This window comes from Geotrypetes seraphini, chromosome 2 (assembly GCF_902459505.1).
Source record: "Geotrypetes seraphini chromosome 2, aGeoSer1.1, whole genome shotgun sequence".
Classification (NCBI taxonomy): Eukaryota; Metazoa; Chordata; class Amphibia; order Gymnophiona; family Dermophiidae; genus Geotrypetes; species Geotrypetes seraphini.
Window position 1 is genome coordinate 116,260,705 of NC_047085.1, and position 24,115 is coordinate 116,284,819.

Here is a 24,115-nt window from a genome sequence, read left to right on the forward strand (position 1 = left end):
CCATATCAATTGGTTCAAATGGAGCCTTCATGAGTTGAGAAAGGACAACATTGAGGTCCCAAACCACAGGAGGAGGTTTGAGAGGAGGTTTGACATTGAAAAGTCCTTTCATGAATCTGGAAACTACCGGATGAGCAGAAAGAGGTTTCCCTTCAATAGGCTGATGAAAAGCTGCAATTGCACTGAGATGGACTCAAATGGATGTAGACTTGAGTCCAGAGTTGGATAGGTGCAAAAGATAGTCTAAAACAGATGAATAGGAGGAATGTTGAGGCTCCTTATGATGAGAGGAACACCATGTAGAAAATCTAGTCCATTTTTGGTGATAGCATTGCCTAGTTGTAAGCTTTCTAGAAGCTTCTAAAACATTTCTTACAGATTGAGAAAACTGAAGAGGGGCTATGTTGAGAGGTACCAGTCTGTCAGGTGTAGAGACTGCAGGTTGGGATGAAGCAGAGATCCTTGACTCTGTGTAAGCAGAGAAGGAAAAACTGGTAGAAGGTATGGCTCCCTGCTGCTGAGTTGAAGTAGAAGGGAGTACCATGGTTGTCTCGGCCACCGAGGAGCGATTAAAATCATGGTGGCATGATCGTTCTTCAATTTGACTAGAGTCTTGAGAATGAGAGGGAATGGAGGAAATGCATAGAGGAAAAGATTCGTCCATTCCAGAAGAAAAGCGTCTGCCTCGAGGCGGTGAGGAGAGTATATCCTGGAGCAGAACTGAGGCAGTTTGTAGTTTTGGGGAGCTGCAAAGAGGTCTATCTGAGGCGTTCCCCACTGTGAGAAAATGTGATGAAGAGATGAGGAATGGAGAGTCCATTCGTGAGGTTGCAGAAGACGACTTAAGTTGTCCGCCAAGAAATTCTGAGCCTCTTGAATGGAGACAGCTTTGAGGAAGGTGTTATGACGGATTGCCCAGTCCCAAACTTCCAGAGCTTCTTGACAAAGGGAGGCAGACCCAGTCCCTCCCTGTTTGTTGGCATAATACATGGCGACTTGGTTGTCCATGCGGACGAGGACTACTGTGTCGTGAAGGAGATGTTGAAAAGCATGGCGAGCTTTGAGGATCGCTCTGAGTTTCAACTGATTGATATGACATTGACGATCCGTACTGGTCCAGAGGCATTGAGTACGGAGACCATCGAGATGAGCGCCCCAAGCGTAAGTCGACGAGTCTGTCGTGAGGACCTTCTGATGAAGGGGCATTTGAAAAAGCAAGCCTCTGGAAAGATTGGAAGAGAGCATCCACCAACGGAGAGACTTCTTCAAAGAAGGAGTGACTGTGATGTGTCGAGAAAGAGGATCGCAAACCTGCGTCCATTGAGATGCCAGGGTCCAATGAGGAATTCTGAGGTGAAGTCTGGCAAAAGAAGTCACGTTTACTGTGGAGGCCATGTGACCCAGAAGCATCATCATGTGTCTCACAGAAATGGAAGAGCGAGAAGACACTGTGTGACAGAGGTGAAGCAGAGCTTCCAGACGTTGTTGTGGAAGGAATGCTCTGAGTTGGACAGTGTTCAGAACAGCTCCAATGAATTGTAGACTCTGAGAGGGCTGAAGTTGAGATTTGGGAAAGTTGATTTCGAATCCCAAACTTTGTAGGAACTAGGTAGTCTGTTGGGTCGCTACAATAACCCCTTGAGATGTGGAATCTTTGATGAGCCAGTCATCGAAGACCTGCCTGAAGACCATGATTCCTTAGAGCTGCCGCTACCACAACCAGGCACTTAGTGAACACTCTGGGAGACGAGGCCAGGCCGAAGGGTAGAACTCTGTATTGAAAATGCAGATTCCCCATCCGAAATCTGAGATACTGACGGGAGGCTGGATGAATGGGGATATGAGTATAGGCCTCCTTGAGATCCAGAGAGCATAACTAGTCGTTCTGCTCGAGAAGGGGATAGAGAGATGCCAGGGACAACATTCGAAACTTTTCTTTGACCAAAAATTTATTGAGAGCCCTGAGATCCAAAATGGGTTGCAGATCGCCCGTCTTCTTCGGAACAAGGAAGTAATGGGAGTAAAACCCCCTGCTCTGTTCCAAGGGAACTGGTTCGATGGCATGGAGACGAAGCAGAGTTTGAGCTTCCTGAAGAAGAAGGGCGGCCTGGGATGGATTGGAAGGATACTCTCTTGGAGGAAGCGCTGGCGGAACCTGAGTGAAATGAAGAGAGTATCCTTCCCTTATGATGGTAAGTACCCAGAGGTCGGATGTAATGACCGTCTGTTGTAAAAATGATGGAGACGACCTCCTATAGGTGGAAAAGGAGTCAGAGACAGAACGATGGAGGTTATGCTCTGTTGTAAACAGTCAAAAAGGCTGAGAAGCCTTAGGTGCAGCTGAGGCTTCTGTGGCTTCTGAGGTGGCTGTTTCTTCAAAGGAGAGCGAGTGTAAGGCGCCGGCTTTGGAGGAAAACGCCTCTGGTAGATAACAGGAGGGCGTGCAAGCCTAGAAGGAGCTGGCTTAGGCTTAGGTCTGACTATGGAGGCAAAAGTTTTGGCATGGTCAGATAACTTCTTAGTGGCTGCCTCGATGGACTCATCGAAAGGGTCATTGCCCTCACAAGGGATGATGGCTAGACGGTCCTGAAGGTTAGAGTCCATGTCAATGGTGTGAAGCCAGGCTAAACGACGCATGGCCACAGAGCAAGCTGCTGCTCGGGCAGAGAGCTCAAAGGCATCATAAGAGGACTGCAGAAGATGGATACGTAACTGAGAGAAAGAAGCAATGACTTCTTGGAACTCAAAATGCATGGTATCATCCAAGTAATTCAAAAATTTTGGCAAAAGAGACAAAAGAAATTCAAAGTAAGTGATGAAATGAAAATTATAATTAAGGACTCTAGAAGACATCATCGCATTCTGGTAGATATGACGTCCAAATTTGTCCATGGTTTTTCCTTCCCGGCCAGGAGGAACTGTGGCATAAACTCTGGAAGGATGGGATCTCTTTAAAGAGGATTCCACAAGCAAGGATTGATGAGACAACTGGGAGTTGTTAAAGCCTTTATGATGGACTTTTTTATATCTGAAGTCCAACTTTCCTGGAACTGCTGGAATGGAAAAAGGAGTCTCCATGCATCTAGTAAAAGTTTGATCAAGAAGCTTATGAAGTGGAAGCTTAAAAGATTCAGCCAGAAGTTGAGGAAGATGCATGACCTCGAGGTATTCTTTAGAATATTTAGAGCCAGTGTCCAATGGAACGCTCAAGTCCACGGCCATCTGTCTCAAAAAAAGAGGAGAAAGATAACTGATCTGCAGTTGCACGGCATCGGAGACCTGGAACGAGGAGTTGGTGGTCTTGTCGAGGCCGGAGGGGATCGAGGCTTGGAGGAATGATGCCTGGAAGAATGCCTCGAAGCACGCCTCGAGTGGTGTCGAGAACTGTGTCTTGAACTGGATCTCGAGGACCAAGCAGAGGTCACCTCAGAAGCAGAATATCGAAGATCTATAGGCGTAGAAGAGGAGTCTCGAAGCACTTTCGAAGACTGGACAGCCTTTGTAGAGTGTGAGGTATCCTGTCGACGCACTCACACAGAATCTACTCCATACGTTTCGTGCTTGGAAGCCAGACCAGACACTCGCAGAGACTCCGCTCCCTGCATCGAATGTGCAGGATCAGACCGGGGCAAAGGCGTCTCGACCTCACGGGAGACTGCTGCATGCCCAGGCTGGAGAAGAGTGAGTAGTGTGGGTCCCATGTTAGTAAGGACCTTAATAATCTGCTCCTCCAAAGAGGTCTGGGACGAAGCCGGCAAGGAGGGTACCGCGTCTGAAACCAGCCCACCTGCCTTGGCTGAGGGGTCCCATACAGTGGTGTGAGAGTGTTTCGATTTGGGAGGCTTCGACACTTTAATCACCACTAGCGGAACCGAGTGCTGAGCTATCTGACCTGAGGAGACAAGAGAAGATATCGCAGCCGAGGGTGTCGAAGCAAGAGCCACTCCAAACGACGAAGGTCTGATGAGGCTCGAGGTGGAAGCAATAGAGGCAGAGGCTTCGACGGGGGTCAAGGCCGAAGACATCTTCGATGTCGAGGGATTAGTAGACTCCATCTCGAAAAGGCTACCCACCAGGATGCAACGACGCTTAAAAGCACGAGGCTTAAGTGTTTGGCAAGGCAGGCACGAGGTAGGATGATGCTTCGGCCCAAGGCACTTGAGGCAGCGTCCATGAGAGATATCATGCACTTGCAATACTGTTTGAAACCGGTAACAGGCCTGTCGAAGCCAAGCGGCCAAGCGGCCTGTACCGGATGAACGAACGGAAGCAAAATTTTTTTTTAAAGAAAGAAAAGTAAGAATACAGCGATTCGGGACAAAAATAAACACAAACCGCGGTGAGAGAAGGCACGAATGACGAAGTTACCGGAGAGAGCCAAAAAGACGGACTTCTCGGCTCCGCGGAAAACTAAGAACTGAGGAGACGCGCCCTGTGCACTGGGCGGGAAGGCACTCACGCATGCGCGGTGTGGGTGACTCGAAACTTCTAGTTTCTTCAAACAAGTCTTCTTGTGAGGCGTCCGCATCGAGGCTTCATCGGATGACGTCACCCATATGTGAGAATACCTGCCTGCTTGTCCTGGGATAATAAAAATTTACTGCAAAAAATCTTGTTTGAGAACACCACCACTTAGCGCTGAAGTACATCACTGCTTCCCGTGATGCACTAAATTAAAGGCAGACATCAGAATCCCAGGCTGCAACAAGATGACTACGTTGAAGATGATCCTGGAAATTAGAATGATGCCTTTTCTTACTCTTAAGTAAACTGTTTATCACTTCTTAACATGCAGCTGCAAATTGTCATGGTGTATCATGTTTACTTTGTAAACTTGGAAGCAAAAGAAGGAGAAAAGTATCCTCATGTTTTCTGAGAAGCAGAATAGTGAGCAAAACAAAACGGGAGTCAAGAACCATGTGCTGTAAAAATGTATTAGTCCTAATAGGAAATGATGCAAAGTAATTTCACTCAGCTATAATGTAGTTGCACGCAGGATTAGACTCATTTTGGCAGAAATACATGCGTTAGGAGTCAAGCAATTCGATAATGATGTCACATAATTAATGTAGTGAATTTTTTGTAGTGATCCATATCTTACAAAACTGCAATAAATAGCATTCTCAGAGCCTGATTCTATATAAGGTGCCTAAAAATCAGCACTTAGCTAAATTCTTCAAGGTGTGAATATACATTTTATAGAACTGTGTTTAGCACCTGTGTGCATCACATAAATTAGGTGCACCCATTTAGGCTAGTTAACACCAAGCCTAAATGCCTGTGCCTAAGTTTTGCGCTCATCGGGCATAATCTATAAAAATAACTTTTAGGAATGTCACAATCTGTCCCTGGCCATGCCTCTTTTCAAATTTGCAAGTGTAAATCTTTATTAAATTGTCAATGCTAATACCAAGGGGATCATAATCAAAAGAGAAAAACGTCCAAAAACCGACCTAAGTCGGCACTTGGACGAACTTTGTCAAAATACATCCAAGTACCAATAATAAAAACAGGTTTTGGATGTATTTCTAAACGACCTAGGCCTTCATAGTACCGCTGAATGACCATAGCTAAATGGGGCGTTTCAGGAGGAGTGTCAAGGGCGGGAGTTGGATGGGACGTGGGCCGGCTTAGACTTAGTCGTACTGCATGTATAACCGAAAGTTATACAGCACAGGATCGACGGAACTTGGACGTTGTGACTTAGACTATTTAAAACATGGTCTAAGTCACAAAAAACCACCTAAAGTTACATTACATTACATTACATTAGTGATTTCTATTCCGCTTGTACCTTGAGGTTCTAAGCGGATTACAAATTAGTAGTCTGGACATTTCCAGGAGCATTACAATACTAAGAGTCCCTTCTTAATTTTTCCAAATGCCCTCTCGTTCTTGTAGTTTTTGAAAGTTTGAAGAATCTGTCCCTCCCCACTTACTCTAAGCCAGTTGGGAACCACTGGCTTAGAGTAAGTGGGGAGGGACAGATTCTTCAAACTTTCAAAAACTACAAGAACGAGAGGGCATTTGGAAAAATTAAGAAGGGACGGATTCAGAACCAATGCTAGGAAGTTCTTCACCCAAAGGGTTGTGGACACCTGGAATGCACTTCCAGAGGGTGATAGGACAGAATACGGTATTTGGGTTCAAGAAGGGATTAGATAATTTTCTGAAGGAAAAGGGGATAGAAAGGAGTATAGATAAAGGATTACTATTCAGGTCCTGGACCTGATGGGCCACCGTGTGAGCGGACTGCTGGGCATGATGGACCTCTGGTCTGACCCAACAGAGGCACTGCTTATGTTCTTATGTTAAGAGTCATGTATATAGCAAGTTACAATTGATAGTCTGGATATTTCCAGAAGTACAAAGCAGGAGTAAGTATAAAAATTAGAAGTTTGGACTTTTCTAGGAGGGTTATCTCTACAATACTAAGAGTCATGTGTATAGCAAGTAACATTGAAAGTCTGGACATTTCCTGGAGAATTACAAAGCAAAGAGAAGGTATATAATAGGTTACTGTGATGAATAGTAATAATAATAATACATCCGGGATATAGTAGTGAGTTATACTCTGTTGAAGGAATTGCTGTGGTGGTGGAGGTGGTATTCATGAGTGTATTCTAGTGCTATAGTGAGGTTAGGATGGTGGGAAGTGTTTTTTGAAAAGATGAGTTTTGATTTCTTTTCGGAATACTTTAATGTCTGTTGATTTGATCAGTAGATTGGAGATGGTAGGGTCAATCTTCATTGCCTGTGTCGCCAAAAGGCTATCGTATAGTTTCTTGTGTCTGGTACCATTGAGAGGGGGGTAGATGAATAGGCTCTGAGTTCTCCTTATTCTGGGTGAGAGGTTACGGTATAGTCGGTTGTTTAGGTAGCTGGGTGCAATACCATGGGTTACTTTATATAGTAGACAGTAGAATTTGAATTGGGTTCTTGCTTTTATCGGTAGCCAGTGTGAGTCTAGGTATGCATTGGTGATGTGGTCATATTTGCCGAGGGAGTATATGAGTCTGAGGGCTGTATTCTGAACGGTCTGTAGTTGTTTTATCATGTAGTTTGGGCATGGTAGGTAGAGGCTGTTGCAGTAATCAACAATACTTAGTACAAGGGATTGTACTAAGATCTTGTATTGATCTTTGTTGAAGAATTTTCTTATTTTTCTTAGGTTTCGCATGGTGAAGAATGCTTTTTGGATGACTTTGTGGATTTGAGTCTGCATTGTACAGTTTCTGTCTAGTTGTATTCCCAGAATCTTGAGTGTGCTTTGCATTGGGTACTTGATTGTGTTTAATTCTAGTTCTGTTAAAGATGTTTTTTTTTCCTTCTCTAGTAGTAGGAATTTGGTTTTATCTGAATTCAGTTTCAACTTATGGTTTGACATTCATTTTTCTACCGTTTCCATTGTTAATTTCAGGCGTTCTGTGGATAATGGGTCTTCAATGTCAAAGGGGAGGAGGATAGTTATATCATCCGCGTAGCTGAATGATACTGTGTTTAGGGCATCTAGGGTTGTGCCAAGGAATGCTATGAAGAGGTTGAATGGTATGGGCGATAGTGGTGATCCTTGTGGTACTCCACATGGGTTTGACCAAGGGTCGGATAGATGATCTTTTGACTTGACTCTGTATGTTCGTGTTTTAAGGAATCCTTGGAACCAGTTGTGTACGTTACCTGAGATTCCTATTGCGTCTAGTATCTGGAGTAGTGTGGGATGGTCTACTAGGTCGAATGCAGCAGAAAGATTGAGTTGGATGAGAAGCAGTTTGTTTCCTTTGCTGAGGTGTTGTCGGACTATGTCTAATAGGGAAACCAGTAGAGTTTCTGTGTTATGGTTAGTTCTGAATCCAGATTGTGATGGATGCAGTATGTGGTGGTCTTCAAGGTAGTTGGAGAGATGTTGTGCGACAAGACCTTCTGTTAGTTTGATGTATAGTGGGATAGAGGCGATTGGTCTATAGTTTGTAGGATTGTCTATAGGGCCTTTAGGATCTTTCAGTATTGGAGTAATTATGATTTTGCCTAGTTCCGGTGGGAAATGTCCTTCTCTTAGTGTATTTTGTAGCCATAGTGTGAGGCTAGCTTTAAATTTCGTGGAAGCTGTAGCTAGTAAGTATGGGGGGCAATTGTTCAAGTCACATGAGGATTTGCTGTATTTTTTGTAAAGCCTGTCCAGATCTGACCATTGTATCGTAGGGAATTTTGACCAGATCCTATCTGCTGGTATTGCTTCATCTTTTGTGGGATTGATTAGTATCTCTTCTACGTTGTTTCGTGATTTGTTGAATGTGGTTCTGATTGTGATGATTTTGTGTTCGAAATAGTCCGCTAATTGGGTAGCTGTTGGAGATTGGTTTCCTTGGATGGCGAGGAATGGTTTGGTATCAGTGAGATTTCTTACTATATTAAAAAGTCTTCTTGTGTCTGGTTTTTTGATGCCGATGAGTTTGGAGTAGTAGTTTTTTCTTTTTTCCTTCAGTTTGGTTTTGTATTGCTTGATTTGGATTTTCCATTCAGCTTTGGTGTGGTTTTGTTTCTGTTTTTTCCATGTTCTTTCTAATTGTCTGCATTTTCTTTTTAGGTGTAGGAGTTCGTCATCAAACCATTTGTTAGATGGTCTGTCTATTTTACTTTTGTTTTTTAAAGTCACCAGATAAGCACTACAAACACATAATACAGACCACCACACACTACCCCAATGATCACTGACCCTCCCCCACCCCCATAAAAATATTAATCACAACTTGAAAATTGTGCCTCCAGAACATCATCACCTGGCAGCCTGGCATAGGAAAGCCTAGTCGTGCTGCACAGAGGCGTCTTAAGCCGTCTTTGGGGTGAGTTAGGGAACCATGCCCATAAGCCCCTGTAATCACTGCATTGATATTGAAACATGGGCACTCCCCTATACATCCCCCAAAACCTTTTGTACTGGCATATAAGTGGCTCCTGCAGTCATAAGTGCTATTGGGGTGGTAGATAAGTGGGTCTAGGGGATTCTGGAGGTGGTTTGGGGGGCTCACCATGACTTATAAGGGAGCTGTAGTGAGATGACATGGCACCCTTTTTGTGAAGTTCACAGCAATGCCCTGTAAGGTACCCCACTATTTAGGTACCATGTCTGAGTGTTCAATCCATCACTTTGCAGACCCCTCCCATGTCCAACCAGCATATTCTAGGCGTTTTTGACTTGGATGAAAAGTTGGACGAAAATGTGGTATAAAGATGGACGATTTAGCGACTTGGACGATCAGATCGATAGGACGTATACTTAGACGATTTTCGAAACGGAAAAAAAATTGGGACGTATTTTTCAAAAATGTGTCCTAAACTTGTTTTTTACTTTTAACAACTTGCAACTTAGACGAAAATGGACTTAGACGTTCCTTTCGATTATGCCCCTCCAAGTGCATAAAATTATACATGGCTCTTGCGCGCACAGCCCTAACTCCTAAGAATTACTTGGAGGTAGTCATTGCAACTATCCTGAGAGTAAAAAAGCCTGTGACATTTGCTGCTTACGCTAAGACCTGAATGGCTTTCCAGCTATAGTGTGCCAAAGAGCAGCTGGAGCCTTATCAGACTCCAATTCCAGTGATCCTAGCATTCTTGCAAGCATGGCTAGAAAAAGGCCTAGCGGTTGCATCTCTCAAAGTACAGGTGGCTGGCCTCTCATGTAGAGAGTTGCGTGGATACAGAAATCTCACCTGTCCCCGCCAAAATTGCACCCATCCCCACCCGTCCCCGCGAGGAATCCCTCTGTCCCCACCCATCCCCGCAAGAAATCCCTCCGTCTCTATGAGGAATCCCCTCCATCCCCGCCCGTCCCTATAAACTTCAGAAATAGTTATTTCATTTAATTATGCTACTGAATTAAAGGCTCTAGTAGAGACCCATTTACAAATAAGCAAAGACACTTTATTAATTTGGAAATATTAACTGGGAAGAATACATACTTTGTAAATGGGTTTCTACCAGAGCCTCTAATGTAAATATACAATATAAATAAATACTCAGCTGATGAGAACTCCCAAGCTGTAAGCTGAGGACTTCCTTTGCAGTTGGCCGGGGGTCCCTTTTGCCAAGCTTGGCAGGTAGCAGTAGCGTCCCTGAGTCACAGATGCTGGCACCTCAGTGGCTCATGGATGTTGCCAGCGACTGCTTTGCTTGGTGTAGGGGAGTTCTGGCCATCTCTAGAGGAGGTCCTCTGCTGGTGGTGCTTGGGGATCCCCATCAGTCACAGCAAAGGTCAGCAAGTACTTCAACTCTGTAGAAATAAAACCAGAAATGCATTTCCTTTTCTTTTGAACACAATACAAAGACATCTGCTATATACATTTCCCAAAGTTAACATATTGAGTCCTCCCACCTTTGTTCCAGATCTTTCTGTCTGTCTCACTCTCTTTGTCCTCCTCTCCCCAGTGCCTGGCCTCTCTCTCTCCTCAGTTCAGTGTGTTTCCCCTCCCTACCCCCTCTAGTCCAGCATTTGCTCTGTCTTCCTCCTCCCTTTTGGTTCAAGTCTGCATTCCAGCCCCTCAAGGTCCTTTTCTGTCTCTCTCCTCTCTCTCCCCCCCCCCCCCCCCCGTCCAGATCCAGTGTCTCTATGAGTTTACAGCCAGCTAAACTCTAGGTTAAGTGGGATATTCAGTATTTAACAGACTATGGTGAATGGCATAAAGGAAGAATTGAGTTTTAAGCACAGTCCCATTTGACTTTGGCAAGTTAAGTCTTGAATATCAGTCCTTTACTAGCCAAATGCTCACTCCAGCCACAGAATGTCCACAACTTACCCGGTTTTCAGTGACCCGGAGCCATTTAGGAACAGTTACATTGCTTTGAATATCCCCCCCCCCCTCCCCGATAGAACCACCTTTTTGGTGCTTACGAGCTTTGGAAATGCCTAAAATCACCAAACTTAGCCCTGAAACAAAAACACCCTAGGATTTAAAAGCTTATTTTCCTCTTAAAGCGTGCAGTAAGGCAGCTCCTCCATGCCTAGGCCCAGTGAACCGTCTCTATCCTTGACCTCCTTGTGACCTGGATTACATCTCTGGCGGGGGGACAACCGGGTGCTAGGGAGAACACTGCTCATCTTCCATTTCCTGCCTGCCCTGCCGCAGCACACATAGCCGACCGGAAGTCTTCAATAAGCCCTCCCTCCGATGTCAGTGCTGACATCGGGGAAGACTTCCGATTGGCTATGTGTGCTGCAGCAGGGCAGGCAGGAAATGGAAGACGAGCCTCGCAGCAGGGCAGGTAGGAAAACCAGATGAGCCTCGCGGCTCGAGTTATATTGAACCCCATGGGATCCCCGAGAGCACAAGGGGCGCCCCCACGGGATCCCCACGACCCTAGGGGGCATCCCCATGGGATCCCCGTGACCCGAAGGATCCCCGTTCAGCTCTCTACTCTCATGCTTTCAGGCTCAGGGAGGTAAGCAGTTGCTGGCATCTCATCCAGATGTTACTTGGTTCTTAAGGGGACTGTGAGACTGTGGGTTCAAATCCTGCACTGCTCCTTGTGACCCTGGGCAAGTCATTCAATCCTTCATTGCCCCAGGTACATTAGATTGTGAGCCCACCAGGACAGATACTGAAAATGCTTCAGTACTTCACCTAGATAACCTTGATAGGCGGTGTATAAATACCTAAATAAATAAACCTTTGGGGTTTTAATGCGAGTGTTAGTTGCACATAGCAGGTTGGTTCCTGGATACTCCTAAGTTCCTGTTCATGTTATATATTGTTCTTTTGTCATAAGTTACAGAACAGAAATGTATGTTGTCTCCAGGGAAGTTCCCTTTGCCCCTCCTTTTTTCTTACATTTCAGTGGAGATCGATTGTTTTGGTACTAAAGAGAGAGCTTTTCTCCACTGCTGAAGGGGAGGATTTGAGTGACATCCTTCTGCAAGATTTGTGACTAAAGGAGGGCAACAGCTTCAGTAGAGAATTCTAAGTCTTATAACAGAAAGCACAGTTACTTACCGTAACAGGTGTTATCCAGGGACAGCAGGCATATATTCTCACACATGGGTGACGTCATCTACGGAGCCCCAGCGCGGACAGCTTTTTAAGCAAACTTGCTAGAAGTTTCAAGTTTGCACACTGCACCACGCATGTGCTAGCCTTCTCGCCACTAGAGGGCGCATCCCCACCTCGTGGTCCTCAGTTCCATATCCAGCAAAGAAGCCATCCCCGGGGAGGTGGGCGGGTTGTGAGAATATATGCCTGCTGTCCCTGGATAACACCTGTTACGGTAAGTAACTGTGCTTTATCCCAGGACAAGCAGGCATGATATTCTCACACATGGGTGACCTCCAAGCCAACCAGAAAGAGGGTAGGTGGGAGGATGGCAATTTAGGAAAACAGGTTACGTAACACCGACTGGCCAAACCGGCCGTCACTCCTGGACAAGGAGTCCAGACAGTAATGGGAGGTGAACGTATGAACCGAAGACCAGGTGGCAGCTTTACATATGTCCTCCATAGGAGTAGAACGGAGGAAAGCAACCGAAGCTGCCATCGCCCTGACCTTGTGCCCCGTAACTCGACCCGAGAGCGGGAGACCAGCCTGAGCGTAGCAAAAAGAGATACAAGCAGCTAACCAGTTGGATAAGGTACGCTTGGAAACCGGATGTCCTACCCGATTAGGATCAAAGGACAAAAACAATTGAGGAACCTTCCGATGAGACTTAGTACGTTGGAGATAAAAAGCCAACGCCCTCTTACAGTCAAGCGTGTGAAGCGCCGTTTCACCAGGATGAGAATGGGGCTTCGGAAAAAATACCGGAAGAACAATGGACTGATTGAGGTGGAAATCAGACACAACCTTAGGCAAAAATTTGGGATGGGTGCGAAGAACCACCTTGTCATGATGAAATACAGTAAAAGGAGGGTCCGCAACCAAAGCCTGTAGCTCGCTAATCCGACGAGCGGACGTGAGCGCAATCAAAAAGACTACTTTCCAAGTAAGAAACTTAAGGAGAGCTTTATCGATCGGCTCAAAAGGCGGTTTCATCAGTTGAGCTAAGACCACATTAAGATCCCATACGACAGGAGGAGGCTTGAGAGGAGGATGAACATTCACAAGACCCCTCATGAAACGAGAAACCAGAGGATGCAGAGAGAGGGAACGACCCTCGAGATGTTGATGGAATGCAGCAATGGCACTAAGATGCACTCGAATGGAAGTCGTCTTCAGACCAGAATTCGACAGATGTAACAGATATTCCAGCACCGAAGGCACTGGAACCGAACCCGGTTCAAGGTGGTTGGTGGAGCACCAGGAAGAAAATCTGGTCCACTTCTGGGAATAGCAAAGCCTAGTCGAGACCTTGCGAGAGGCCTCTAAGATTTCCCGCACTGAGTGAGAAACTGGAATCGAAGTCAAGGGGAAAGGAACCAAGCGGTCAGATGTAACGACTGAAGATTGGGATGCAACAGTGAACCCCGACTCTGAGACAGCAGAGAGGGAAAGACAGGCAGAAGCAGAGGCTCCCTGACACTGAGTTGAAGAAGCAGGGAGAACCAGTGTTGTCTTGGCCAGCGAGGCGCAATGAGAATCATAGTGGCCTTGGTCGATTTCAGATGAACCAACGTTCTCAAAATCAGAGGGAAAGGAGGGAACGCATAAAGGAACCTCCCCTCCCAGTCGAGAAGAAAAGCATCGGCCTCGAGACGGTCCCGGGAGTACATCCGAGAACAGTAGAGGGGTAGTTTGCAAGTCTCGGGCGAAGCAAACAGATCCACCTGAGGAGTCCCCCAGCGGTCGAAGACTTCGCGTAGGACTCGGGAGTTCAGCGACCACTCGTGTGGCTGGAGGAGACGACTGAGTTTGTCTGCTAGACAATTCAGCTCCCCCTGAATGTAAACCGCCCGCAAGAAAACGTTCTGAGAGACGGCCCATGTCCAAAGCCGCAGGGCTTCCTGGCATAGAGGCCAAGAGCCCGTCCCTCCTTGCTTGTTGACGTAATACATTGCCACCTGGTTGTCTGTCCGAACGAGAACCACTCGATCGTGCAGGAGGTGACAGAAGGCCCGAGCGGCCAGATAAATGGCCCGAAGCTCCAACACGTTGATGTGACACCGACGGTCCGCGGCCGACCATAGGCCTTGCGTTCGCAAACCGTCCAGATGAGCTCCCCACGCATACTCCGAAGAGTCCGTGGTCAGGACCTTGCAATGCGGAGGAACGCGAAAAAGCAAACCTCCGGACAGATTTGTAGAGTTGGTCCACCAACGGAGCGAGCGTCTGAAGGACGGAGTCACAGTCAAACGTCGAGATAGCGGGTCGCGGTCCTGACGCCATTGCGAGGCCAAGGTCCACTGAGGAATCCTCAGGTGTAACCGAGCAAATGGGGTCACTTGGACCGTCGACGCCATGTGCCCCAAAAGCACCATCATGCGTTGAGCCGACACTACCTGCAGTTGCGCAACCTGCCGGCCCAGGCGAAGCAGGGCCTCCAGTCGCGGAGAAGGAAGGAAGGCACGGAGGAGAACCGTGTCCAGCACGGCCCCTATAAACTGGAGGGATTGAGTCGGCTGCAAGTGAGACTTGGGAAAGTTCACCTCGAACCCGAGACCCTGAAGAAGCGTGATAGTCTGTTGGGTCGCTGAAATAACTCCTTCCCTTGTCGGGGCCTTGATCAGCCAATCGTCCAGATAGGGAAAGACCTGCAACCCCCGGGAACGCAGAGCAGCCGCGACCACCACCATGCATTTCGTGAATACCCGAGGAGACGAAGCCAGACCGAAGGGTAGTACACGGTATTGTAGGTGCAAGTCCCCGACCTGAAATCTTAAAAACTTCCGAAAGTCGGGATGCACCGGAACATGGGTGTACGCTTCCTTCAAATCGAGGGATCACATCCAGTCCCCCTCGTCCAACAGAGGATATAGAATCGGAAGCGATAACATACGGAACTTCTCCCTGACCAGGAACTTGTTGAGCTTCCGGAGGTCCAAAATGGGGCGCAAGTCCCCAGTCTTCTTTGGGACCAAAAAGTAACGGGAATAAAATCCCTGGCCCTGCTGGTCGAGAGGCACCACTTCGACCGCCCGGAGGCTCAACAGGGCCCTGGCTTCCTCTCGGAGAAGGGCCAACTGGCTCCAATTGGGCGGGCACGCCCCGGGGGGCATGTCGGTAGGCTGTCTTGAGAAGTTTAATGAATAGCCCTCTGAGATGGTCCGGAGCACCCATGCGTCCGACGTTATCCCTGACCAGACCCTGGCAAAAAGCCGAGAGCCGACCCCCGATGGGGAGGGGGTTGGATGCCGACGCGGCGGGGGCCAGCCCCCTGCCGCTCATCCCGTCAAAAGGACGGTGCCGGCTTAGATGTCCCCTGCGCAGCGGGCTTGGGGGGCCCCCCTCTCCCCTGGGGTGGACGTCGAGGCGGAGGTCTCGAAAAGGCCGGCGTCGTTTTTTGAGGATACCGCCTAGGTGGTTGCTTGAATGGCCTCTGAGGCAACGGCTTAGGCTTCGGGCGAACGAGAGCCGCCAAAGAGCGCTCCTGTTCAGACAGCTTCTTGGTAGCCGCATCCAGGGAGTCGTCGAACAACTCCGACCCGACACAGGGTAGATTGGCTAAGCGCTCCTGTAGGTTGGGGTCCATCTCGAGGGTCCGCAGCCAGGCCAGCCGGCGCATGGCAACCGCACAAGCCGAGACCCTCGAGGCGAGCTCAAAGGCGTCATACACCGCATGGAACAGATAAAATCTGAGCTGGGATAGGTTGGACGCAAAAGAGGCAAATTTCTCCCTATGTGACTCCGGGATCAGCCCCTGAAATTCCGGCAGATCCTTGACCATGGACCTGAGATAGGAAGAGTAGGCGAAAGCGTAGTTGAGGACCCTCGTGGCCATCTGGGAATTCGCGTACAGGTGACGGCCAAATTTATCTAGGGTCCGTCCCTCTCTCCCCGGGGGGACAGCAGCCGAGACTCTCGAGGGCTGCGAGCGCTTAAGAGCCGACTCAACCAAGAGTGACTGATGGGAAAGTTGACCTTTTTCAAACCCCTTAGGGGGAAGTGTCCGATACTTGGATTCCATCTTGGTGGGCACTACCGCCACTGTAAGAGGGGCCTCAAGGTTCCGCAGCAAGGTTTGAAGGAGGACCTTGTTAAGCGGGAGGCGGGGGGATTCCCGTTGAGGGGCAGGGGAATCCTGCTCTTCCAAAAATTCCTTAGTATAGATGGACCCCGCCGCCAGGTCCACCCCCAAAGCCTTCGCCATGTCATGGACGAATTTCGAAAAAGAAGTAGTCCGTGCCGGTGGGGAGGGCGACCGAGACTTCTCAGCGGAGTCAAAGGGAGATGCCTGGCGAGAATAGCCAAACTGCCCCCCAGACCCCGAACCCCAAGAAGCACGATCCCGTGACCTCGAAGGGGTCGGGGAGACAGCCCGCCGAAGAGACCCCCTCGGGGAACCCCCCGGGGTACGGGGCCTGGAGGTCCGTCCCTTCCGCCTCGGTGAGGAGGCACGGGAACCCTCCAGTGTTAGTACCAGATTGGGGTTGTCGAGGCGAAGATCCTCGACACACAGTGCCTCGGTCTCGGGCGGGGTCGAGCGACGACTCCTTCGGGGCGAGGCTCGAGCCCGCTTGGCTTTTTTGAGGCGGTGCTTCGGCCGGGGCTTGCTCGAGGGTGAAGAACCCCGTGAAGACCTCGGGGAGGAGGACGAGGAAATCCGGCGAACCCGGCGCTGCTTGTCTCGGGGTCGCACACTGACCTCAGGCTGTGTCATCGAGGTCGGAGCCGAGGGAAGCATCGTGGTCGAGGCCGAGGGAGCTTCGGCCGCTGAAAGGCCGGTGCCCGAGGCCGAGGTCGCCAACTGCGGGGCCCCCGAGACCGAAGTCGAGGCCGAAGCCTGCTGCAAAGTCTCAATGGCCCCGGAGAGCTCCGAGGAGATTAAAGCGCGAAGCAACTCCTGGAATACCGGGATAGTAAGACCCTGGGGCAATACCTGGGGGCGCTCCGCAGAGGGCGACCTCGGTCTCGAGTATTCCCTCGGGGCGCCCCCCTTCGATCCCTTGGCCTGGGTCGAGGCCGACGGTCCCGCCGACGAAGAGCCCAAGGATGGCTTCCTGACAGATGGAGCTGAGGAAGGAAGTGGAGACTTACCCGAGGCTTGCTTCTGCGAAGCGACCAGCTTCGAGGGAACCGAGGGGTCCGAGGTCGAGGCCGAGGTCGAGGCCGGGGCCGAAGCCGAGGCCGAGCTCGAGGCCTTCCCCGCCGGGGTATCAACGGCGAAGAGATCAGCCATACGGGCCTTTCGACGGTTAAGAGCCCGTTTCTGGAAGGTGGCACACTTAGGGCACGATGCTGTCGGGTGATGGGGCCCCAAACACCTCAGGCAGCACCTGTGAGGATCAGTGATGGACAAAAGTCGATCACACCTACCACACTTCTTAAATCCCGTTACGGGCCGGGACATGGGCCCAAAACAAGGCCGGGAACAAGCGAGGTTCCTCGGCCACGGCTACCGGGAGCCCCCGGAGCGCGGAAAACAAAAAATTTTTTTTTTTTTTTAGAGAAAGAAAGAAAGAAATAAACCAAAAACGCAGCGACCGCGTCAAAAATGCAACACAGCCGCGGCGACAGAAGGCAATATTAGCACAGATAATCCACAGGGCTTCTGGCTCCGCGGATGAAAACGAACTGAGGACCACGAGGTGGGGATGCGCCCTCTAGTGGCGAGAAGGCTAGCACATGCGTGGTGCAGTGTGCAAACTTGAAACTTCTAGCAAGTTTGCTTAAAAAGCTGTCCGCGCTGGGGCTCCGTAGATGACGTCACCCATGTGTGAGAATATCATGCCTGCTTGTCCTGGGATAAAGAAGTTTACCAAGGAAAGAGCCTAATCTTCAATTAGTAGTGTCCCTGAGAGAGTAGCATGGAGGCAGAAAAATCAGCAACAAAAAAAGGCAGTTATAAGAGGTCAAATTGTATATATCTAATGCTGACAAAAAAAAAAATGTGTACCTTTCACATATTTAAAACTATGTTTAGAGCCCATATCCTGCTCAGGATATATAAAGATTTGAAGCAATTTAAAGGAAATCAACAAAAACAGTATAGGGTCTGTGCCACAAGATGTATGAGAACAGATGAACGCAATGGAAGTAAAACCCAGATGTCTCAATCTGTTCTCCTTTTCTGGAGTCTTATGGTAACTACTAGTCTTTAAGCCCGTTACATTAACGGATGCTAGAGATTCCTCGGCTTCCTCCCCCTCCCTTTCCCCTTCCCGTCAACCCCCTTGTTTCCCTTTGCACAGTCTCCCTGCTTCATCCGCTCCTTCTCCTGTGCGGGCCACCGGAGCAGAGAGGACTGGGCAAAAGGGGCTGCCAGCCGGGGCCGGCGGAGAGGAGCTAGGCGGCTGGAGGAGTAGCAGCAGCCGCTGCCGATTGCAGCCTCCGTCCCGCCTTCGCCTCCCTGGATTTGCTAGAGCGGCCTGCAAGGTTCGCTACAGTGGCTGGCGAACCTCAGCAGGCCACTTTGAAGAGGACCGGCAGTGGGAAGGAGGAGTTGCTGGCACACGCGCTAGCGCAGGTGCCATGAGCACTGGCACAGAAGCACAGCTCACGCCACCAGGACTCACGGATTTTTGACAGCGCATGCTTGCTTAGCCTTTTATTATTATGGATAATCGGGGGTGTTAAATCCAATAGAACTTATGCCTCCATGGACATGGTCAGAGTTTGCTCAATATTTGGGGCGTTCAAGCGCCCACAGAGCTGGCTCCTATGGGTGGGAACGGGGTGAGTGCTGACCCCAGAAATAGGCAAATTATGTGGGGGTGAGTTGGTGCTGATGCAGACAGGAGGTGAGCAACAATGCAGGGAGGCTGAGGGGAGGTGCAAGAGCAAAATTTGTCTCAGAGGCCACAACACCTTGAGCCAGTACTACCTGTAATGCTAGCTCACACTTGTAAGACTGATTTTTTCTTAGCCCTACTTACAAATAAATAATACATAAAAGAGTAGGTTCTGAAACCTTCAGTGTCAACAGCTGCTTCTCCTCACCCATTGTCTCAATGGTGTTTGGTTATCATTCCAACTTTTGGCCACTTCTGTACCTGATGTTCGTTTTTGGGTTGTTTTTTTTTAGCAAGGCAAAGAGAATTCCGGCAAGTTGGTGTTTAAGATTCAGATTCGGGAAACGTAATGGACACACCAGAGAATACATAAAATACTTATATGAGAGAATAGTAAGGCTTGCTGTGAGATTTTAGTGGAATTAATGGCCCAGAAATGAGGGAAAGAGAGAAAACCACAAAGAATTCCCACATGTTTTAGAGAGACAAGCCGCAACCGCCTCCCATAGCTCCAAAAGAAATCAAAAGTGTCTAAAATGCTTACAGACAGTATACATTGGGAGCAAGACAAAATTACTGAGTTGCTGTACTGCAAGCATAGAGTTATGTACCAAAAAAACCAGTACTGAACTAAAGTAAAATACGCACCGAACACAAAATGCAATTTGCTTCAGCCTATTCCTTTCAATTAATTACCGATTCTGTAATTACCACTGATTAGCTAAGGAAGGAGCATAACTTAATGCAACTGGGGCTCCGAAATAGCTGGCCACTGCCGTCCTGTGCGACACCCTTTTAGCAAATAACTATTTCCACGGGGAGAAATGAACAAATATTAGCAAAGCTCCCCCAAGAAGTAATAAAGCAGACTGCACACCACAGCCGGGACTGTTTGAAGTAGCCGCGCCACTTTCAGGGAAGGGGTAAAACGCGGACCTCGCGGATCTGGCTCAGACCTCGGTGACGTTTTAGCGCTGCCGGATCCTATGCTGAGACGGATCCGTCAGCGCTAAATTGTCAGATTTTTAAGGACGTGCGGGGTTTAGATCCGCGAGGTCCGTCAGATCCGCGTTTTACCCCTTCCCGGCATTAAACTTTGATTTTCTGAAGAGCGGGACCGCGTGCGCGATATATTCCCACAAGATCGCGTCTCCGTGCCTTTAGGAAACGGAGGCGACTTGCTTTTTGTTAAAGAACCTGAATGATTTTCACCTGAGACGGGGAGGGGGAGAGGAAAGACTCGCGCCTTTTTTTCCTAATCAGGTGAGGAGTTCATGGGTCCAGTCAGTTCTTTGAAAAGGGGGTGTGAAAGGACTAGGCGGGAGCAAGAGATTCTTTGACAGACTTTTTATTCTTGTCTTGGTGATGCCTTCGCCTATTCCGGCGCAGCGCTTCCTGCCCAGGGACTTATCACCTTCCCTGGACCTTCGCCCCTGCAGCAGCCCCTTAGAAATCAGCTGCAAGTCAGAGCGACTCTTCCCCGGCCAGCTCCCGGGCCCGAGAGCCCGCCGCCTGCCCCACCGCTTGGCCTGGTGCTCCATTGACTGGGAGCAGGTACGGCTGCTGGAGCCGCTGGGCGCCGGGGGCTTCGGTTCGGTCTACCGGGCCACCTACTACGGTCAGACGGTGGCCGTGAAGAAGGTGAAACGGAGCGACCGGCACCGCCTAGCGTGCCGCCAAAGCTTCTGGGGTGAACTGAACGTGGCCAACCTGCGGCACTGCCACCTCGTGCGTCTGCTGGCGGCCAGTGCCAGTCCTTCCGAGGACCGCGAGAGCCTGGGCTCGATCATCATGGAGTACGTCGGCGTCAGCACGTTGCACCACGCCCTCTACGGCGGCGGCGGCCATCCGGCCCCGGAGCTTTCCCGCTGCCTGCGCTACGCTTGCCAGGCGGCGCGAGGGCTGCTTTTTCTCCACTCCTACGGCATCGTGCACCTGGACTTGAAGCCTGCCAACCTGCTGCTGGGCGAGGGCGACGTCTGCAAGATCGGCGACTTCGGCTGCTCCCAGAGGCTGCAGGACCTCGCCTCGACGGGGGCCAGGCGTTGCCAGCTGGGGGGCACCTACACCCACCGAGCGCCCGAGCTCCTGAAGGGGGAGCGGGTCACGCCCAAGGCGGACATCTACTCTTTCGCCATCACGCTGTGGCAGATGGTCAGCCGGGAGCTGCCGTACTCCGGGGACCACCAGTGCGTGGTGTACGCGGTGGTGGCGTACGGTCTGCGTCCCTCCTTCACCCCGGCGTTTACGCGAGCTGCCCAGGGAACCAAACTGAGAGACCTCGTCAGTGACTGTTGGCAAGCGGACCCGGAGGGGCGCCCTACCGCCGCCTCGCTCCTCGCTAGCCTGCAGGAGAGCTGCAAACCGGGACTTTAAGCGCCGTCAAGACGAACGCTAGAACAGAGTAATTTTATTTTTGTAGTGTCTAATTTGTTTACGGGAAAAAAAAGAAGAAAAAATGCGAACCGAGCTTGTTTCAATAAACAATTGTTTAATAAAGCGACTTTCTTTCCTTTTTGGTGGGGGACATCGGAAAAACCCGGCTGGCGACCAGGATCCCTAGGATCCAGGGTTAGGTTTATTTTGGCTGTCTGGACTCAAGCAGATCGGTGTTATCCAGGTGCCATATGATACTAAAAGGGCTTCGCCTGGATGAGGGTCCACGTGGAACACAAGTCTCTGATGTACCTTTTTTTAATGGTGTCGGATAAATGGGCTATAAAAACATGCAAATCTGATTTCAAGCACTTCCAAAAGTTCACTTGTATAATATCGATAAATAGTAGTAGCATCAGGGCAGGATTAATTCTTGGAGGGCCCCTATGCACCCAAGTACACTGGGCGCCCATGCCCCACCCCCATTTATCTGTTTTCTTATTTACTTCTTTATTTCCACTTGTATTTCTTTTTTCAATTCAAAACAAACAAAGATTAGCATACCAGTGCACAGTTTTTCTTCTATGCAACCCCCAAACATCTCTGAACAAATTCTCCTTCCTTCCCTTTCCTCCTACTTACTCAGGACTTTAACTCTGAACCCTTTCCATGCATATATAAGTGTTCAAATATTTGTAAAGCAGTAATACTATCTGAAATATGTCTATATTAATAACCAAGTTTACAACCCTCTCAACTGCCTCACTCTACATCAACCAATTGTAACCCATATGTTCAAAGAAGCGTGGGATGAACACAGGATCTAGAATCGGAAAATAATATTAAATATTAAACTAAGGCCAGTACTGGGCAGACTTGCACTGTCTGTTTATGGCCGTTTGGGGGAGGATGGGCTGGAGAGGGCTTCAATGGCTAGGAGGGTGTAGATGGGCTGCAGTAGGTTTTGACGGAGATTTCGGCAGTTGGAACCCAAGCACAGTACCGGGTAGAGCTTTGGATTCTTGCCCAGAAATAGCTAAGAAGAAAAAAATTTAAATTGAATCAGGTTGATGGACCATTCAGGTCTTCATCTGCCATTATCTACTATGTTACTATGTATAAACAACCAAATCTGTAATTCCTCTAGCACGTTCCACTCCATGTATGCTAACTTGCAATGAAACAACAAGGCAAGCAGTCCACCAAAGAATCCAACATGAAACAAAATAAGATTGGTAGAAAAATAAGGAGATAATCTTCAAATCAGGTTAATTCAAGGTGCTCCCAAGAACCATGCCTGATGCATTTCGCCAAACAAGACTAGTCAACGTTAACAAAAAAAACATATCTTTCATACAAACGGAACATAGAAAACACCTTCGCCTAGTATGGAATATGTAATCGCAAACTAACCTCTCCCCCTTTTACAAAACTGTAGTATGGTTTTTAGCCATGGCCAGCACTAATAAATGCTCTACAGTTTTGTAAAAGGGGGGGATAAAATAGAAATACGTAGACAAAGGTTAAATAAAACCACCAAGAAGCTAGACTCTGCATACAATGCAACATCACAGAAACAGCGATGCATGTCCCCTAAAGCAAAAAAAAAAAAATAAATAGAAATTTTTTTTCTACCTTTTTGTCTTCTCTGGTTTCTGCTCTCCTCATCTTCTTGTTAGTCTCTTCCTTTCATCTTCTGTCCTGTGTCTCTTCCAGAAATTGACTGCCTCTCCATTCCATCTTTTCTTCCCCCCCCATTTGTGTGGCATCCATCATCTTCTCTTCCTTCCTCCAATGGTCTGGCATCTCTCTCCTCTCCTTCCCTCTTCCACACCCCCATGGTCGGGCATTTCACTCTCTCCTCTCTCTTCTTCCCACTTCCATCAGCATCTGCCCCCTTTCTTTCCCTTCAACCCAATTCCATCCAGGATCCTTCCGCCTTGTATCTCTCCCCTTCCCCTGCACACCAATTCCATCAGCTTCTTTCTATCCTTCCACCACCCTTCCATACCACCCTGCCCCCTTTCCCGCCACCACCCTTCCGTGCTCCTTTCTCCCTTCCCCTGTAAACATTGCAGCTGCTGGCTCTGCCCACTGACTGTCAACGGGTTGCCCCCCCTCCCCCCCGCAGCAACAGCAACGCTGTTACAGGAAAGTCCCGCGATGACTGCTTCTGCCGGTCTATCCCCCTCCAATGTCACTTCTTCTAGAGCAAGTAAGTGACGTCGGAGGGGGATGGACCGGCAGAAGCAGTCATCATGGGACCTTACAGTAAAGGATCCGGTCGTGTTGCCGTTGCTGCGGAAAGGGGGGGGGGGCGTTGCTGTTTAAAAAAATAACAAGGTGAGTTGTCCTCCTTCAGTGGGGCCCCCCTCACAGTTTTGGGCCCTAGGCATGTGCCTATTGGGCCTATTGATTAATCTGGCCCTGAGTAGCATATGTTGCTTTTTTTTTTTGTTGTATTCCTATTTAGTCTTTTTCAAGTATGTGCTCAATGTACAACTTTTTCTAAGGCTGGAGAAGGAAAGCAGCAAGCCAGCAGAAACAAATACACAGAAGATTTGGCAGGGGCAAAATATTTAATGGAACACCCAAAACTAAGGGTATTTACTGTCTAGGGCAAAGGGCATGGGGGTACATGCATGTCATAAGGAATAAGTACCCCGATTTTGGGCTTAATTTGTGGGGGAAGGGTCTGGAAGATGGTTCCACCACTTATTTTCAGATTCTGGTGCGACAGGGGATTTCTATTATATCCCCTCCCTTTCAAACAGCCTTCAGGGAAGAGGAGAAAAGGTTGTGAGCAGTCACCTATGGACACTACTTCTTAATTCAGCCCCTCTTCCCTGTTGCACCTGGTTTACCCAAGTCTCTCCAGGCTCAACAGGTCCACTTCCTTTTTATCGACAAATTAAGCCCTGCCACTAC

At 48.8% G+C, this 24,115-nt stretch overlaps 1 protein-coding gene and 1 long non-coding RNA gene across 2 annotated transcripts in view; one reads left to right on the forward strand and one right to left on the reverse strand.

The window, feature by feature from the left end:
- Positions 1 to 24,115, reverse strand: part of LOC117353655 — a 34,755-nt gene that overhangs the window by 3,796 nt on the left and 6,844 nt on the right. The gene's annotated exons all lie outside the window — the stretch shown is intronic.
- On the forward strand, positions 20,018 to 21,315 carry MOS (MOS proto-oncogene, serine/threonine kinase). The gene has a single exon (XM_033929839.1). It carries the CDS (start codon positions 20,177 to 20,179, stop codon positions 21,185 to 21,187), a length of 1,011 nt encoding a protein of 336 aa, XP_033785730.1. The 5' UTR covers positions 20,018 to 20,176; the 3' UTR covers positions 21,188 to 21,315.

What these genes read in the sequence shown, in the direction of transcription:
- MOS (XM_033929839.1), top strand. Translation starts at nt 20,177, where the DNA reads ATGCCTTCGCCTATTCCGGCGCAGCGCTTCCTGCCCAGGGACTTATCA.